The 18,701-nt window shown below is 34.2% G+C and overlaps 3 protein-coding genes across 5 annotated transcripts; 1 reads left to right on the top strand and 2 right to left on the bottom strand.

Annotated features, from left to right (window-relative positions):
- On the bottom strand, positions 1-3,004 carry Arp1 (Actin-related protein 1). Its single transcript, XM_011151457.3, has 7 exons — positions 2,757-3,004; positions 2,384-2,448; positions 1,741-2,067; positions 1,290-1,599; positions 978-1,151; positions 835-897; positions 1-766 (listed from the first exon to the last, which is right to left on the bottom strand). Exons 1-7 carry the CDS (start codon positions 2,802-2,804, stop codon positions 623-625), a joined length of 1,131 nt encoding a protein of 376 aa, XP_011149759.1. The 5' UTR covers positions 2,805-3,004; the 3' UTR covers positions 1-622.
- Positions 3,005-3,664: 660 nt separating this feature from the next.
- LOC105189393 (hypothetical protein) lies at positions 3,665-8,103 on the top strand. 3 transcript variants are annotated; one of them, XM_025296661.1, is made up of 6 exons: positions 3,665-3,850; positions 3,955-4,305; positions 4,523-4,657; positions 4,730-5,721; positions 5,973-6,798; positions 6,925-8,103. In XM_025296661.1, exons 2-6 carry the CDS (start codon positions 3,966-3,968, stop codon positions 7,746-7,748), a joined length of 3,117 nt encoding a protein of 1,038 aa, XP_025152446.1. In that variant the 5' UTR covers positions 3,665-3,850; positions 3,955-3,965; the 3' UTR covers positions 7,749-8,103. The 3 variants fall into 3 exon arrangements, with proteins under 3 accessions (XP_025152446.1, XP_011149763.1, XP_011149762.1); XM_011151461.3 differs by having other exon boundaries at positions 4,730-5,239; positions 5,363-5,721; positions 5,973-7,849; XM_011151460.3 differs by having other exon boundaries at positions 5,973-7,849.
- A 4,730-nt stretch (positions 8,104-12,833) lies between these two features.
- shrb (charged multivesicular body protein shrub) lies at positions 12,834-14,561 on the bottom strand. The gene is made up of 4 exons (XM_019844296.2): positions 14,196-14,561; positions 13,723-13,900; positions 13,280-13,533; positions 12,834-13,123 (listed from the first exon to the last, which is right to left on the bottom strand). Exons 1-4 carry the CDS (start codon positions 14,374-14,376, stop codon positions 13,065-13,067), a joined length of 672 nt encoding a protein of 223 aa, XP_019699855.1. The 5' UTR covers positions 14,377-14,561; the 3' UTR covers positions 12,834-13,064.
- Between the last annotated feature and the right edge of the window lie 4,140 nt (positions 14,562-18,701).

The following is an 18,701-nucleotide window of genomic DNA, read 5'->3' as shown; positions in this document are numbered from 1 at the left end:
TTTTGCAAAAATGTTGCTACATATGGGAATTACAGAATATCTCTTTTATATCATGTGGATGAAGTAAACATTTTTTCATTGAATGAAGTTATGAAGATAGTTAACTCCACTATAAAATCTATAAAGGTTTGGACATAACGTATAAATATATAAATAATCAAAAATAAATATCAAAAATTGACAATTTGCAACTATTTTACGTCTGTTGGTACATTTGGTTTTGAAAAAATTATTTACATTTATAAAGGATTATGATCTATTTCTTTCTCTTTCTATTTTTTTTTTCATTATGTTGTGTAATATCTCCAGCAATATTTAATGCATCTAAGTAACTATCGAAAGTGTTTTGTATACATCTATCAAAACAAAGTTACATTAATTAACAAGCAATAATGATAGCAAGTCCGAACTATTTTAGCGTTATATAGTATTCCTTAAATATCAATAGAAATGCATAAATGATCTTTTAAGGTAATAATATAAACTATAAGTTATCATCCAACACAGTTATGAATATGTTTGCTGTGATACATATTGTTATAGTGCCGAGTGTGCCATCATTTGCTTATTGTAATAATAAAATTATTTGATATAACATTATTTTCTCAAAGCTGCTCTTAATTCAAAATGTTTTACGGTGGATAGCCCGTACACCATCCTCATCAAATTCTCTTTTACTGACCCACATTTTTTTAAAGGTGTCTAAAGAAGCCAAAATGGAACCACCAATCCAAGTACTATATAACCGTTCTTGAGGCGCGGATATCTGTCATTATAAAATATATGTAATATAAATATCATTTTTTTTTAGTTTTTAAAATTTGTTTTTCTTACCCTTATTTTTATATCTTTTGGAGACATTCTACGAATTTCCGACAATAATCTATCACCAAATCCCTAAATAATAAATGATAATTTTATTATTTGCAACAGGCGCGCACGCGAACACACACATATACATGTTAATTTGTACTTACACGAAATAGTGTTGATCCTCCCGATAAAACAATATTTTGAAATAGAACTTTTCTTAAATCTAAATCGGACTTCTGAATGGAATATGTTAATACTTCATGAAGACCTTCACACTCTTCACCTATCAAATCTGGTCTAAACAACACTTCAGGTGCCCTAAATCGTGCTGGACCAATCTATAGTAAATAAATATATTAAATAATTTTGTAAAATACTGCTTTTTTTTGTTACTCCATGAAAATATCATATTATTTACTACATATAAATAAATTTCTTTTATTAAATTATTTGCCATCTCAAATTGTTTTACATACCTCTAAGTGACTGCCATCAGGCAATATATATTGAAACTTTTCAGTTTCTATTGTTTCTTCCTTCTGAGGATTACTAGCAAGATAACATGCTCTTTCTTTTATCATCCTTACAATTTCAAATTCTGCTGTAGTCTTGAAGTTAATACCTTCCTTCCGTAAAAGTAGCCTAAGATGCCTTGTAACATCGCGTCCTGCTATATCAACTCGCATTATACTGTGAGGCATAGCAAAACCTTCATAAATTGGTACAGCATGTGTAACACCATCACCAGCATCTAGAACTACTCCTGTAGTTCTACCAGTTGCATATCTATTAAAAAATAACAAATATAATTTTTGTTACACACATAAATATACATGTGTTTTGTACATGCATTCTTTTACTATCATTCAGAGATTCTAATATTAAAAAATTAAAGATAATGTAATTTTGTTGTGAAAAATTACTTACAAACTAAGTACAGCTTGCATAGAAACAAACAGAGCTGGAACATTAAAAGTTTCAAAAAATATTTCTGCTGCTTTTTCACGATTTTTTCTAGGATTTAAAGGTGCTTCTGTAAGTAAAACCGGATGCTCTTCACTAAACGTAGCTAATTGATCTTTGCTATATACATAAGACCAAATATGTTCCATATCATTCCAATCTGTTACTATGCCATGTTCCATAGGATATCGGATAGACAGAAGGCCACGATGTTCCTCTGCTATTGGACCCACAAATAGATCACCTTCCAAAGCACCAGCCATAACACGTACATGTTTTGGTCTTCCAATACTGAAGATAGGGATTATTTATCAAATGTAACATTAATCATACCAATAATACCAAAATTAACATTGTTTTATTTAAAAATATCATTATAGGTAAATTTTACAAAAACAACTGATTTTCAAACATTTTGATTAATTTTAACTCTGTAGTGTCTTTATATGTCACAAAAATATAAAAAATAAACCAGTAAGTTTTCTAATGGTATTCAAGTGAAATAAATCATTTGATATATCACTATAATTTGTTGCCTGTCAAGAACTTTTAGAAACAATGGATGCTATTATAAATATTTATACATTGTCTTTGATTAAATGCTTACTAATTTGGAAATCTGCATTTTGGTATCTGACCACCTGCAAATCCTGCCTTAATTACACCAGATCCCTAAACAGAGCAAAAGTAGATATGTGGGACTCTATGTATTTTAGAAGAAAACAAAAAAAATTTCATATTTTGAAATCATTATCAACAATACAGGAAAACTCTTAACACTAGACATTATTCTGCTAGGAGGATATTGATACGAGAAAAAGAAACAAGATCAAAAATGGAAACATTTCCTATTTTTTCTTTCTAATTGATCACAATTGATATTGCTTTCGATATTAATGGATCAACATAATATAATAAAATATGAAACATCATCGTAGTTTAGGTGCGGAAAGATACGGACAGCAGTATATAACACTTACATTGTCAATAACTACCGGCTGATTGACAATCACGTCATACGGCTCCATTATATAAAATAAAAATGTCCACACGGCTCTATTTAAATCAAAAACAGATAATAATTATAATCCTACACAATTAGACAAATCTCTCAAGCAAGGTGTCAGCAGAGAATCAGCAGCAATCTGTAAGCAAGACAGATATGCTCAAACAGCTTTCACGAGGCTAGAGTAACTCTTCCTATCACTACCAGATGGTGCCGATATCAATAAGCTTGTGGAGCCTTCAGGGTACCTATTATGGAACTCGTCGGAATCGATTCCGATCGGAATAATTCCGTTTCCCCTAGAAAAGACAATGGCCGCGTTCAGTAGAACAAAGTGATCAGAGAGCGCTTAGTGATTATTGTCTGTGATTGGAGCATTCTTTTAGATTCTTCATAGACCCAGAAGTATTGACCAATCAGGAGCGAGATTCAATGGAAAATCTAGTAATGTCCAACTGTTGAGTCTGCTGAATGCAGCCTTTGGCTGCGTTCAGAAAACATAACGGTTACACAACGGTTGAGTAATTCGTCAACGTTATTGGTCTGAATGTAAGGATCTAACAGTAAGGACCAATAGTTACTGAGCGCTCAGTGAGCGCTTTGTTTTCTGAACACAACCATTGACTGCGTTCAGAAAACACAACGGTTGAGTAATTCGTCAACGTTATTGGTCTGATCTAGTAAGAATCTAACAGTAAGGACCAATAGTTACTAAGCGCTCAGTGAGCGCTTTGTTTTCTGAACGCAGCCATTGTAGACCACGTTTTACAGCTATTGTAGACGAGCCTTTACTCTTACAGCTATTGTAGACGAGCCTTAAGAGTTTGCATGCCCTGAGTGCACCTAAAAAGAACAGACCACTTGACTCTTGTAGACCTTTAAAATTTGAATGATCGTCGGTTATATGTTCGTTGTCATAGAATAGATATGTCGTAATGTTTGCGTACTAATGTGAATATTATCTACTAATGAAAGCACCATAAAAGTGTTTTACTGTGTTTCATAGAAGACAAGTACTCAAGAGAAAAAGGAAATCATTACTTATTACTTATTATTATAATAATAAAGGCAAGTAACCTGTTAAACACTGCTGCTTGCACGAAAATCTGCAAAGACAAATACATAAGTTAAGTGAATAGTTTCAGCAACTTTTTTCATTTACTTTGTTTCAGTGCTCGACGCAATGTCCGACACGGCTAGCGACAGTACCAAGTACAAATGGACTCCCGAAAGTACCGCACTGTTAGTTTCGGTATGGTCCGATCGACAGGTGCAAAAGCAACTCGAATATGCCCCACGGCCGCAAGTGATTTGGGAGAATGTTGCGCGATATATGTGTAAGAAAGGTTATAATGTTGAAGCTAAACATTGTCGATCACGCATGAAACAGGTACTGGTGTGCTATAAAGAAGCCAAGCAGGCAGGGACACGTTCCAGTTTGGAGCAGTATTATGAAACTATAGACAGAGTGATGAAAAATAAACGTTTGGAGCAGGTCAATATTAATGGTATAGACACAGTAGGTAGGTATAATTTTTCAATCACAAAATAAAATTTAAAAATTTAAATAATGTGTGAAAATTATTTAGCATATTATAATTTATATCAGTTCAAGATATATTAAAAGTAGAATTTATTATTTACGACTATATTCTTTGAACACATATATCACTTAAATATAGGAATATATAAAAAATAATGTATTGATATTGTATAACTATGATTGTGTAACATTATTAGATGCAACTGCAAATATGAAGTCACCTCCAAAAGATGTAAAAACAAACAAGAATTTACAAATGAGATTGAAAGTTCAAGAACCTGTGCAATCTTTCTATCGAACAGATGCTCTGTCTCCTGTATGGGTGATAGGAGGTAAGAGAATTTTTTCTTACAAATAATTTCTCTATATTTAATATCATTTACAATATTTTTTTTCTTTTGTAGGTGAAAATGAATATCCAGATTCACCTGAATCAAACGAAACTATAATAGCTAAGCCATATAGAGTTTTTTCACCTACAAGAGATGTTGCTATAAATACTAAGCCACACTTGACCCAAATTAGCAATCAGATGATACAAGCAAATTCAGCCATTATAGAGGAACCAATACGGGAAAATTGCCAACAAAATTTATTGTCCCCTTATTCATATGGAGAAATTCCTTATCAAAACACAGTACAGAATGTACAAAACCAGATCATCCAGGAAAATATGCAACAGAATATTCAACAAAATCAAGTATGGAATCAGTTACCACGACAAAAAGTGCTAACAAATGAACATAGTCACCAGCAGAATATGCTTAATCATGTGAATCGACATTTACCAAGCAACACGATGCAAGGTAACACAATGATCCAAAATTCTAATACAGAGAAGATTATACACCAGCAAAATCAACCACAGCAAAATATGCCATATATGGACAATCAAGCAATGCCTCAAGAACCGCGTAAGATTAGTTTTGGACAGAACTTACAAACGGACAGAATATATAAGCAATACAGAGATATCGTACCTCGTTTAGTTCGTATGACTGATGTCAATAGTAAAAACTTTGATTCTCTATCACCAGATTATTCATTGGACATGTCACAGAACTTGAACAACGCTTTCTGTCAGTCAAAGAGTGATGAAGAAACACACAATTTAAACGAGACATACAGCCAATCTAATCACTTGATGCAGAATCCTATATTAATACCTAATGCAGACGCAACTTTCATGACAAACAATGCAACATGTAACGATGACTCTCTACTATTGGAATATTTATCAGATTCACCAATTTCATCTGAGAATATTGGAAAATCGAGAAACAGTGTCATAAATTCAGATAATGCACCAAATGCACCATTCAGAAAGAAGAAGGCACAAAAATTAGAGCAGCTTGTTCTCAGTGCAATTAATTCCCAAAATGAGGTTGTTAATAAGGTAGAATGTTACTTTATCATCACATAAAATATCACAATACAGCATTTTGTTATATTTTCATTTCCTATTTTTTCATTCTTAATATATTTTATATTTTCCTTTTTGTTTCCTGTTTTTGTGTTATTAAATATAGATCATTAGATTTATTAACAGTAAATGAATAATTATTAAATAATTATGCTAAATATTCTATTAATGATAATAAATTGAATTATATTAATATTCGACCTATAATTTTTCCGATTTTTCAGATCTTGGCAGTTCAGAACGATATGGTGACGCGATTTCTCGATGTGGATAGAGATCGGCAAAATAGACTCGAAAACAGACTGGATCATTTATTAAATGTTGTTCATACTGCAGTACTTAATAAGAACATAGAGGCAGAACGTAAGACTCCGTCATCACGTTCGTCATCGCCTCTACCAGAATCTGCGATAACTTCCTTACATCCACCTCCAAAACCTGGAATGGTTCCACCTAAGTTAGATTTAGTCCCTCCGAAACCTTGTCGTGTTCCTTGCACAATGCCAAACTCAAATGTTGAGTTAATTAATCATAATCCCATTTCAACTAGACCTGGTGTCATCTCCCCGGTTACTAGTCCAGGTCAGAAGTTCGGCACAATATGGTCGAAATTGGGTCCAGTATCTCAATCGCCGTTCGTGAAAGCTCAGCAACGGCTTGGTCTCCAAACTATTACAACCAACGACAATGTTCGGACACAATCTTCGGCGGAAAGACGTATTGTTAAAGAACTAGATAAACCAAATATGGATGTACGAAATTTGATCTATGAAACTGTTAAACTATTAGAGATGGAACGGCAACTTGAGGAGAAGATCGAAAATGCGCGACTGGAGATGACAATCGGCCAAACTTTGACCGCACGCAGAAGACTGTTCACGCAGCGTAAACCTACTCCTATTATGATATTAACTGCTGCATTTTTGGACGCCGAATGTTGCGCTTGTGAATTAGACCCATCCTATTACAACACATGGAATTCACGTAAAGAAAAGCTGAAATATGCTCAACGAGATAATCTTCTGGCTGGTCAGGGTGAGAACTATGAACGTATGTATCATTTGAACACCGTTCGACATGATTATGTTGATTGCGAGCCATGCGACTCTTCAACACCAGCAAAACTACCGTTATATAAACCCAATCACAATGTTGACGAAGTTGCTACATGTACAGGAGTTCCAAAACAAACTATTCAACAACTGGCGCGACTAGTGATGAATAGTACAAGGTGGCAAAATCCTCCACATAATCAACAAATCAGTTCGGTTCGTCAGACAATAACGTCGACGCAACCAATAAAGCAAAATGTGCTCGATATTGAATATAACGCAACATTTACTGCTCCTAAAGCGAATGTACCTTCGTTAGTTCCTGAAGAAAAACCGCAAGTATTTGCGAAAAATAATGACATAACACAACAGAAACAAAGCAGCTACAATAAAGTAATGTCAGAAAATGATTTACATGGCCAAACTAAATTTCCTATAGGCTTCACCACTGCTGTGCTAAATGCTAACAAGCAGGAAAGTATTTTTGTGTCAAAGCAAACTAACAACAACGAAGCAATGTCTAGATCATTGGAATTTATCGATAATCCGCAAACCGATCGTAAGAATAATGTTCGTTTTTTAGATAATGCGCTGGCTGAGTTACAGCGTATGTACTCCGATCGCCAAGTTGGTGTAGAAGATGTTGGTAAAATATTACCGTCCGGAATAACAGAAAATAACGGCAATAACGGTAATATTGCAATAACCACGCGTAATCGCAACATGATAGAACAGTATGTGAGCGATTTGATGATGTCAAAGAAACCAATTCATGACAAGGATGTAGATTCTGATAACGATGACGAGTTTCTTGATACTACCATGAGTATGCATCCAACATGCATATCTCGCCGAGGCTCATTCACGTCGAACGGCACAACCTCGGCCGAGACAGCTCGCTCCTTGAAATTCAATAAAGCGACAGGCAATAACTGTAGAATAAGTTAATTCTTTTACTAAAGCTGTAATAAAACAGACTGATGATTTTGACCAGTTTGTTTCTAATTTTTAATAATGTCTAATATCCTTGCTTTTGTTTTGTGTTTTTTTTATACTGCTTATTTTTTAATACTTAATAAAGCAATAGTTAATTATGGAATAAACCAAGAATAGATTTTTTTATCGGCAATAATAAGTTAACTGACACATCTGGCTAATCTATTTCTAGTTTTTATTCAATGTTCTCATTTCTGGTTTATATTCTTCATCATGTATCATTGACCAATTTTTTTATTATGACTTTATATTCTATATATAGGGTGTTAAATTTCAAACGTAACAGGTAAAAAATCTAGGTAGGGAAACTATGAAAGATATTAAAAAAAAGCTAAAATACGTGTTCCGCGATTTCGAAGGGGAAAGAGAATGGCATTATCAGTTTTTTATTTGGAGGGCATTTTCAAGGTCAATTGGAGGTCACTTAATTTTTTAAAATAGAAAGCTCAATTTTTTTATTATATCTTCTTTTTCTACTAATTAATTTGAACAACTTTTGTCTGAAATATTTTTTTATTTGCCTAATATTTTTTTAAATATTTAAGGAAAACTTGGTAACTTTTCCAACATTTAACTTACGATATCTCGCTAACTGTTCGTCGAAAGAAAAAATATTATTAGACTTTTTTATTTTACTTACTATCAAGAATATATTACTATAATAGTGCCTTAACTTTTATTAATTTATAGACCTTTGGAAATTTCAAAATTATTAAATTAATAAAAGTTAGGGCACTATTATAGTAATATATTCTTGATAGTAAATAAAGTAAAAAGGTCTAATACTATTTTTTTTTCGACGAATAGTTAGCGAAATATCGTAAGTTAAATATTGAAAAAGTTATCAAGTTTTCCTTAAATATTTAAAAAAATATTAGGCAAATAAAAAAATGTTTCAGACAAAAGTTGTTAAAATTAATTGGTAGAAAAAGATATAATAAAAAATTGGGCTTTCTATTTTAAAAAATTAAGTTGACTTTCAGCGGACCATAAAAATGCCCTCTAAATAAAAAACTGACAATGCCATTCTCTTTCCCCTTCGAAATCATGGAACACGTGTTTTAGCTCTTTTTAATATCTTTCATAGTTTTCAAGAGTTTTTACCTGTTACGTTTGAAATTTAGCTTCCTGTATATGTTCTTTCTAGACTTAATTAATTGAAGTCAATTCTTTTTGATAACTGTTCAATATTTAATTCATTCAACTTCTAAAATTAATATCTATACAGGGTGTCATTTTAATGTCCCACCCCAAATAACTCTTCAGTATTGAAGTTTCAAGGAAAATAATTTGAACAAAAGTTGTAAGAATTTAAGTGAATTTTTATGTTAGTATTTATGTTTTATGATGATCTTGACTTTGACTTTGACTTCTATTTTCAAGGTTATTAGAAGATCAATTTTTTTTTTAAATGGGAATCCTTATTTTTTATTACACTGTTTCTTTTTCTAGTAGTTAATTTGAACAACTTTTGTCTAGAACATTTTTTTATTTGTCTAATATTTTTTGAGATATTTGAGGAAAACTTGATAACTTTTTCAATATTTAACTTACGATATCTCGCTAACTATTTATCGGAAGAAAAAGACTTTCTTGCTTTATTTAGTCTCAAGAATATATTGTTACAACAGCGCCTTGACTTTTGTTAACTTACTGATTTTTGGAAATTTCAAAATCATCAAATTAACAAAAAGCAGAGCGCTATTGTAACAATATATTGTTGAGACCAAATAAAGCAAGAAAGTTAGTACCACTTTTTCTTCCGACAAATAGTTAGCGAGATATCGTAAATTAAATATTGAAAAAGTTATCAAGTTTTCCTCAAATATCTCAAAAAATATTAGACAAATAAAAAAATGTTTTAGACAAAAGTTGTTCAAATTAACCACTAGAAAAAAACAATGTAATAAAAAATAAGGGTTCCCATTTTAAAAACGCAAGTTGACCTTCTAATAACCTTGAAAATAGAGATCAAGGTCAAAGTCAAGGTCATCATAAGGTAGCTCACTTAAATCCCTACAACTTTTATTCAAATCATTTTCTTTAAAACTTCAAAAGAGTTATTTGGGGTGGGACATTAAAATGGGACACCCTGTATACAGGATGAGTCGAGAAGAGAAAAAAATATTATAGGAAATGATAATATAGGTCATTATAAAGAAAAAATTTATATAAACACGGTTAGTATTCTCGGTAGTTTTTTGGCGATACAGCTATTTAAATTATGTAAAAATATATACTATAATAACAAATTATACGTGCTACGTTCACAACGAATGCTCAACAATAGAACCGTGAATTTCAATACGTTTCATAACTTGTATCCTAAAATGACGAGTTGTTTCTTTGATCTTGCCGTTTCTTATAAGAGTATCAGCATTTGGATGCCATACAAGTTATAAACTATAATGAAGTTTACAGTTTAATTGTTGAACATCTATTGTAGACATAATACGTATAATTCATTATTATTGTATATACTTCTACAAAATTTAAACTGTATTACTGAGAATACTAACCGTGTTCATATAAACTTTTCCTACAATTACTTATACTATCGTCTCCCAAAATATTTTTCTCCTCTCTTGACTCATCTTATACAGGGTGTCAGGTAATTAGCTGCCAAGGCAAAGTATGAAGGTAAATTGGTTTAAAACAAACATAAAAGTCCCATACCGTTTTGCGAGATTCGCAATAATTATCGAGTTATTAATTATAGAAATCTGACGAATGAGCGCACGTTAAGATGGATGATTGGAGAAGCATTGCAGCCACTCGAGTTACAACGTGGCCCAGTCGATCCAGCAATTGTTGGCGTGCCGCGAGACGTAAGTGCAGCGAGTTAAAATAACGAATAGCAGCGCGTTGTCCTTCCCCTCGCTGCGCACTGGCAGCAATTTCTAAATCGACTGGGCCGCGCTGTGGCCTGAGCAGCTGCAACGCTTCTCCAGTCATCTATGTCGGCGCGCTTCCACTCCTCAAATTTCTGTCATTAATAACTTGATAATTATTTTAAATCTCGCAAAACGGTATGGGACTTTTATATTTGTCTCAACTTAATCTACCTTCACACTTCGGGTTGGCAGCTAATTACTGGACATCCTGTATACAGGGTGTCTCAGAACAAATTTTATAAAGCTCGTGGAGATATAGAGCAGGTCTAAGGTTGAAAAAAACATAAAAGTCCCATACCGTTTTGCGATATTCATGATAATTAACAAGTTATAATGACAGAAATCTGAAAAGTGGGCGCACCCCAAGATGGATAATTGAAGAAGCGTTGTAGTCGCTCGAGCGTTGCTGGGTCAACTGGGTCGCGCTGTAACCCGAGAGGCTGCAACGCTCTTCCAATCATCCATCTCAACGCGCGCTCATTCATCAGATTTCTGTAATTAATAATTCGATAATTATTGCGAATCTCGCAAAACAGTATGGAACTTTTATGTTTGTCTTAACCCAATCTACTTTTACACTTCAGGTTCGCAGCTAATTACGGACACTCTGTATATAAAAGACTTAGTAATAAAAATATTAATAAGAAGTGCCTTTTTCCTATCAATAAAAAATGTCAACATATAAAAATTGATAGTAACATTTTTATCTATATAGTAAGAATAACAATGTATTTCTGTTACAAATAAATATATAAATAATATGTAATATAAATAATTATATCACTCCTGCGCAATAATATTCCTAATAAACTGTTCAATATTTTACTTTATATGTGCAAATAGTCATTTTTAACGTACTTTTGGTCCCTAAATACAAATGCGTTATATAAATTTGACTTAATCCATGGCTGTATTCCGAATTGCGTCCACTGGGTTAATAGTGCGCTTCCGTTTTCTAACTGTTAGTTCTGTCTTATTTTAGGGTAGATAATCCTAAAGAGTGTTCAATCCTAAAAATCAGTCCAGTTTAATCTGCAATAAAATAATCAAAATTGTATAATAAATTGTATAATAAAATTGTATAATAAACTGCAATGGAAAGAATAAACATTTAATAAGATTTTATAAAATTAATTGAATGAAAGAAAATAATATTTCATTTATATACAAAGTTTTCCAAAAGTAACGGACGTCCCCCACTTATCTCAGAATCTATGCTTTATAGGGAAAAATGACACGAACAAAGTTTTAGGGTTCATAAAATTCTGTTTTTTATGACCTCAAATTTGACCCTGACCTCGACTTTGAAGTCAACTTGCGTTTTTTAAATAGGAATCTTTTAAATAGGAATTAAATAGGAATTTTTATTATACTTTTTTTCTACCAATTAATTTGAACAACTTTTGTCTAAAACATTTTTTTATTTGCCTAATATTTTTCAAGATATTTGAGGAAAACTTGATAACTTTTTCAATATTTAACTTACGATATCTCGCTATTTGTTGGAAGAAAAAGTGGTACTAGACTTTCTTGCTTTATTTAGTCTCAAGAATATATTGTCATAATAGTACCCTGGTTTTTGTTAATTTGATGATTTTGAAATTTCCAAAAATCAGTTTTCCAAAACAACGTTTTGTGTTAGAGATAGTGCTCTTTCTAGTCACTTATTTATTTATAGCAAATATATTTATACAAAGTTTATAAGGCCATCTGTATTTAATAATTCAAAAAAAATTATTCTTTGAATAATTATGTCTATATACAGTAGCAGAGTAATTCCCTGGAAAAATAATATACTATGGAACTTATCATTTTGTTTACGAACATTTGTTTGCAGAACTGGTTAAATATTTTTTTCTTTAACGAAGTTCGAAACATAGCCAACAATGAAAGAATATATTTATTATATTTCTGAATAATTGTCAAAAGATAGATAGGTTTTTCTTTATTGAATGTCAGATATGTTTCGAAATGTCACAAAAATATATAAAAACCATTCTGCAAACTAATGAATAGTAGTAGAATAAAATCTACTTTATATTCAAGATATAAAGTGATATATGTATATGTGTGTAACCAGCAAAATTTTTCTATGTTGTTGCTGAATAGCTCAATCTTTAATATGTACCATAGCATAAAAATGTTAACGATACAATATTTCTACTAAAGTTTAATTCAAATACTATTTTTTCTTTCATAAATTGTACCTAAGAAACTAAACACTGCAGATTCTTAATAAAAAATTAATTTAGTTAATTGTGTGCAATATAAGACATGGTATAGTAATATTAATATTCAATTATATATAATATTCAATTTACATTTATCTTAAAATATCTTATTCTTTGATTTGAACATCTGTTCTGGTATTACTTTACGATGCCCATGCTTCTAAATCTTTCAAATCATCATCTTCTTCTGCTGCTTTAGCTTCTGCAAAGAAAAATTTAATATTTAACATACTTCTTGTCTTGTGTTATAAATTATATGTGTATGTACCATTTTTATAGTCCAATTAAAATTAAATTTTATAATAAATTATTTTTAACTATCTTTATAATGAAAATATATTAAAAAAGTAATAATTACTTGTACGATTTTTGCTTGGTACAGCAGGAACTGATGTTGGTACTGCTGGCAGTTCATCAGCTGTAGTATCATCAATACCAAGCAATTCTTTGTCAAGCTGTTCTTGTTGAAGTTCTTCTAACTCCTTTTCTAGTTCATCTTCATCAGCATCTTGGCCAAATGCTACTGGATTAGATATTGCATCAGAAATTTCTCTAGCCACATCTTGTTGTTCTGCTATGTCATCCATCATATCATGTACTTGATCAACATCCCTAAAATAAAAATATAAGGTATAAAATTTATCATTACTATAAAGTATAAGTTTAGCTTATATAAAATATAATTAACCAAATTTATTATGTTGCAGTTTTATAATTGATAATACACATATTATATATATTACCAGTCATAAAAAGCAATCTGCTTATGATTTTGCTTATTACAAAAGCAAAATAGCTTACATATGTTGATGTGCAGCCTTCATCGCATCTGCAGCACCTTTCATAGTAGTAAGAACAGCAGTATTTGTATTTGCACTTTCTAATGCTTCTCTCTGCATTTCAATGGTGGATAATGTACCATCAATCTGCTGTAATTGTTTTTCATATCGTTTCTTCCTTTTAAGTGCTTGGATAGCAGCTAGATAATAAACGATATTTTTTGACATTTAATCAAATTTGTGTATATATACATATATATATGCAAGCACAGCAGTTTGTGACAAATATACATGGTTATATAAGAAATAAAAATTAAAAGATGTTAATATATTACATATATTAAATAAAGCACATGATTCAATGTAATACATAGCAAGTTGTATAAATAAAAGTATAATAAACGGAATGATGATGCTGAGGATGACAACTCAATTGTACAATTAAGCATAAAATTTAAGGAATATACTATAATTCATGGGAAAACGGAATCATACCTCGTTTGTTCTTCGATGCATTTTTCTTAGCTATTAACACCTCATTATCTATCTTGCTCTCTAGGAATTCCTGTTTTTTTATTAGCATATCCTCTGTCTCACGTAGCTTCTGAATCGCTTCGGCTGTTGAAGGAGCGGCTGGCTCTTTCTTACCACCAAAAACTTTGCTGAAGAAGCTCATTGCTTCTTATGTCTCTTTAATCTGTCAATACTTCACTATGTTGTACGCCAAGATTACCAATGGATTACTCACTCTGCTACGAGATCACAATCGCCATATTTCATTCGCATTTATAATTTAAGGGTCTACAGGAGCCATACTAGAGACCTCTCGCGGAGACCCGCGATTTATATGTATGATATTTGCAATCAGAAGAAACGTCCGCAGGATCGTACAGAACGCTTTTTTGGAAAAAAAGTCGAAATAAAAATCGATTAAATAATTTGAATAAACGTTTATCCCGCGGTGCAACACAAGCCTATATTTTCATTTATTACAAATTTTCAAGATCCTAAATGCAAAATCGGGCTTTGCGCGATCCTAGATACTAATATAAGGAAGATGCCCATGTAAGTCTGATAAGCGAATATGATGGCTGCGTGGCAAAATATCATTTGGAGCAGATAACACGGAAAGTGTAGCCTAGCTGCACTATGGTGCAGTCTATATGACCAGAGAGAAACTTGAAAGCGGCTAGCTCGTGAGAAAATTGACTAATCATTATCGATTTCTTCTCAACCGCAAGGAGAATAATCAATTGTGATTGGTCAATTTTCTTAAGATCTAAAGCCAGCGGCACACGATGCTTATTTTCGTGCTGGATTGCTTGCTGGATGAAAATACTGCGTTCTGATTGGTGCATTTTCATCCATCTTCGAAAATATACCAATCATAATGCAGTATTTTCATCCAGCAAGCAATCCAACACGAAAACAAGCACCGTATGTCGCTGGCTTAAGACTTTACGATTTTTATGTAGGCGAGGCATTAAGGCCCATCTACAATGGCTGCAAGAATAAAGCTAAGACTCCATGCATGCGGTGAGCTCCGGCAAACGGTTGCGGTGACCAATCAGGAGACAGACGCATGCCGGAGCTTGCCGCAACCGGACTTGCGCCTCCCTCCTGATTGGTCACCGCAGTATTTGCCGCAGCTCACCGCATGCATGGAGTCTTAGCTTAAGGTTGTAAGCGTAAGCAGTAAAGGTCATTCTACAATGCGTATCGTAAGTTGTAAGCCGTAAAAATTGGCGAATCACAATCAATTATTATAAAAATAATCAGCCATAATTGGTCAGTTCTTACGGCTTACAACTTACGACACGTATTGTAGAATGACCTTAAAGGTCATTCTACAATGAGGTTGTAGTAGTACGCAGTAGGCAAATTGACCAATCACAGTCGATTTTTCTTCGATCGTAAAGAGAACAATCGATCGTGATTGGTCAATTTGCCTACTGCATACTACTACAACCTCATTGTAGAATGACCTTAAGGGATCGTCTACAATAAAAGTCGTAGAGTCGTAAGTCGTAGAAATTGATCAATCATAGTCCGATAAGAGAAAAATAATCGACCGCGATTGGTCAATTTGTACGACTTACGACTCTATGACTTCTATTGTAGACGAGGTATAAGAAATGGACCAACTATAATCGATTATAATAATCGATTGTGGTTGGTCTATTTCTTACTGCTTACGCTTAGAACCTTATGGCTCCTGCACACAGGACGCGGAAACGCTTGCCGCGCGGCGGAAGTCAGCACGGTAGCCAATCAACGTGCCGCTATTCTGTAATAAACTTCCAGCTCTTGAGGAAAGCAGGACATTGATTGGCGATCGCTCCAACTTCCACCGCGCGACAAGCGTTGCCGCGTTCTGTGTGCAGGAGCCATTATTCTTGCAGTCATTGTAGATGGACCTTTAAAGTCCGATCCAGAATAGGTTGCTAAAGCCCGTGTCACACTACGGATTGAAGATCAAGGATTGCAGATTGAAGATTGAAATTTGACCAATCGGAATAAAGCAAATCGAAACCGAAGTTCGTTGATTTGTCGAAGTCTAATCTTCAATCCGCAATCCTTGATCTTCAATCCGTAGTGTGATATGGGCTTAACACCCAGGGATTCGATTCTTGACGGCGTGCGAATGAGATGCGCATACGAAAATCTATATTATATGTAACGTGAACTGTATATTTTCGCATACGAGTCTCACTCGCACGCCGTTAGGAATCAAACCCCTGGGGGTCGATTCTTGACGGCATGCGAGTGAGATGCGTATGCGAAAATATACAATTCACGTTATTATAATATAGATTTTCGCATGACCATCTCATTCGCACGCCATCAAAAATCGAGCCCCTGCAGTTGCGAGTTACGAAGGATGGCAACTACTAGTTACAAAGTGCTCTTTTCGGTTAAAGACAATTGCGATTGCTGGTTGCCGTCGTCAAGAAGTTAAAAGCAGAGAGGAACCTGCAGCTGGATTCTGTAACTCGTTCGTGGAGTTAACTTTCGTTATCACCACTGGGGCTGGTAAAAACAGAGTGCTTCCTTTTCTACGAGAGTTATATCCCTACTCCTCGAACACGCAGTCTAGATATACCAGAGAGAAACCTGAAAGCGGCCAACATAACATTTTCTGCGACACCGACTTTCCGCACGGAAAGGACGCCATCTGCATCCATTTTGAGAGGGTAACTACGATGCTACATCCACTTTCAGGTCTCGGTGGTAAAATCTGCACATAGTGGAAGAAATCCGTGCTACATCCATTTTCAGGCGCTTTATGTCCGTGCTGCAACCACCATTTCTTGCCATCTCTATATAAAATACTCTATATAAAAAAAAATACATTGCTCGAAACAATCAGGGGATTACCTGATTGATAGCCTGCATTAATACCAGATTTAAAATACTGAATGATTCTCTTTTGATGTTCATTTGAATAAGAGATATTCATGTCTACAAACGCGATACCGTCATCAGCTGCTTTATTTTCATTTTTCAAGCGGGCCGCAAAATTATTTAACGACAATATTTGACAATATTCAATTGTCCATGTAAAATATATTCATACGTATAAATGCCGATACTGTTGGCTACTTTTCTTTTATTTCCAAAACAGGCTGTAAAATTATTTGGCAATATTGTCCATTCATCACGATCCCTATTGTCTCGAGTAGCGTATAATGCACGCAGAAATTGCGCCAACGCACGCTGAGCTTGAGGTACCCTCGCTCGCGTGCCTTTGAATATCGCGACCGCGGTTACCAATATAAGCGTTTTTATCCGTTAACATCCTGCTAACACAGTATCCTGCTAACAATGGAAGCTTAAATCCTCATTTCGCTAAAGTATTGCGAACGTAAGCTTGGTCGTGACGGAACTATCATGCGTGAAAACTTTGCTCCGTTCTCTTTCTCTCTCTCTTTGCGCTCTTTCGAAGTGACCCGTTTCTGATTGTCTAATCTTTCCTCGCATGCATTCGCGAATATTCTCGTACATATCGATACTCCCGCATTTTCGCGACTTTTCAGACGAGATCGCGAAAAACGCCGTAAAAATCTGTTGGACGAGTCGATAAATTTTCACACGGCTCTTGCCCCTCGCTGATCGAGTTTGTAGAGTCCGTTTCGCAGCGCGTAAAAAGTTTCCGCCGATGTCGACGTAAAACATTCGTTAATTGACGCAAATATCGCCGCTCTCATACAAGTATCGACCGCGTCGCGGATGTGTGGCGAAAATGTAGCAATCAACATAGGACGCGCTGCAAGATGCTGCGCGACATGAAGAGCGGCAACAAACATGGGCAGACATTGATGGACCTGGTTGGATGCAACGAGACATCATCAATATCATCATCGGTGAGCGTTTGACTCATTGCTCGAAGAGAGCTCTTTTATTATTACATTGTGCATGCCGCAAATTTGCATTGACTTTTGTAACGAAAAATATAATTCATGAATTATTGCCATATATTATGGCCATATATTATTGCCATATATTGTTGCCATATATTGTTGCCATATATTGTTATCGTATATTGTTGCCATATATTATTGCCACTTATTGCCATGTATTATCGCCATATATTATGGCCACTTCAAAACGCGCGAGCAATCGAAAAAACTATGAAATTGCTGAGAATCGCAAAGGCGCGCGGCAGACGTCATGGATGGATGCCAGCAGCCCGTGTCAGGGCTGCCCGATAGCAATGCTGATGTTGCGATTTAACTTTAAACCATAGCAGCCTCCGGTCGCTTTCTATCGCAGATTAACCCCTCGAGCGGAACGTTCTCGAAAAGTGCTCTTGACATAAACACTGGTTATAAACGAACTTGACTCGTTAGCGCCTCGTTACGGTATTGTCACAGAAAATAAGGTAGAAAGGAGTTAAACATCGGTACCGTTGTGAAAAGAGGGGCGATGGCGCCCCTTCGCGAATGGAATGTTAGGCTCTTGCGAACGCGAGTGTTAAATTCCACCGCGGTTGCGAACGTC

Source organism: Harpegnathos saltator, unplaced genomic scaffold (assembly GCF_003227715.2).
Source record: "Harpegnathos saltator strain DR-91 unplaced genomic scaffold, Hsal_v8.6 scaffold155, whole genome shotgun sequence".
Taxonomy (NCBI): Eukaryota; Metazoa; Arthropoda; class Insecta; order Hymenoptera; family Formicidae; genus Harpegnathos; species Harpegnathos saltator.
This window is presented reverse-complemented; position numbering and strand designations above follow the sequence as displayed.

Bases quoted from the DNA above. Each gene is read 5' to 3' on its own strand.
- Arp1 (XM_011151457.3), bottom strand. From the start codon at position 2,804: ATGGAGCCGTATGACGTGATTGTCAATCAGCCGGTAGTTATTGACAAT. The intron at 2,449-2,756 runs GTAAGTGTTATA...TGCTCTGTTTAG, and splicing joins AGCCGGTAGTTATTGACAAT to GGATCTGGTGTAATTAAGGC. The intron at 767-834 runs GTAAGAAAAACA...TTATAATGACAG, and splicing joins CAAAAGATATAAAAATAAGG to ATATCCGCGCCTCAAGAACG.
- LOC105189393 (XM_011151460.3), top strand. From the start codon at position 3,966: ATGTCCGACACGGCTAGCGACAGTACCAAGTACAAATGGACTCCCGAA. The intron at 4,306-4,522 runs GTAGGTATAATT...TAACATTATTAG, and splicing joins TAATGGTATAGACACAGTAG to ATGCAACTGCAAATATGAAG. The intron at 4,658-4,729 runs GTAAGAGAATTT...TTTCTTTTGTAG, and splicing joins TCCTGTATGGGTGATAGGAG to GTGAAAATGAATATCCAGAT.
- shrb (XM_019844296.2), bottom strand. From the start codon at position 14,376: ATGAGCTTCTTCAGCAAAGTTTTTGGTGGTAAGAAAGAGCCAGCCGCT. The intron at 13,901-14,195 runs GTATGATTCCGT...TTTATTATCTAG, and splicing joins TGCATCGAAGAACAAACGAG to CTGCTATCCAAGCACTTAAA. The intron at 13,124-13,279 runs GTAATTATTACT...TTTTCTTTGCAG, and splicing joins ACCAAGCAAAAATCGTACAA to AAGCTAAAGCAGCAGAAGAA.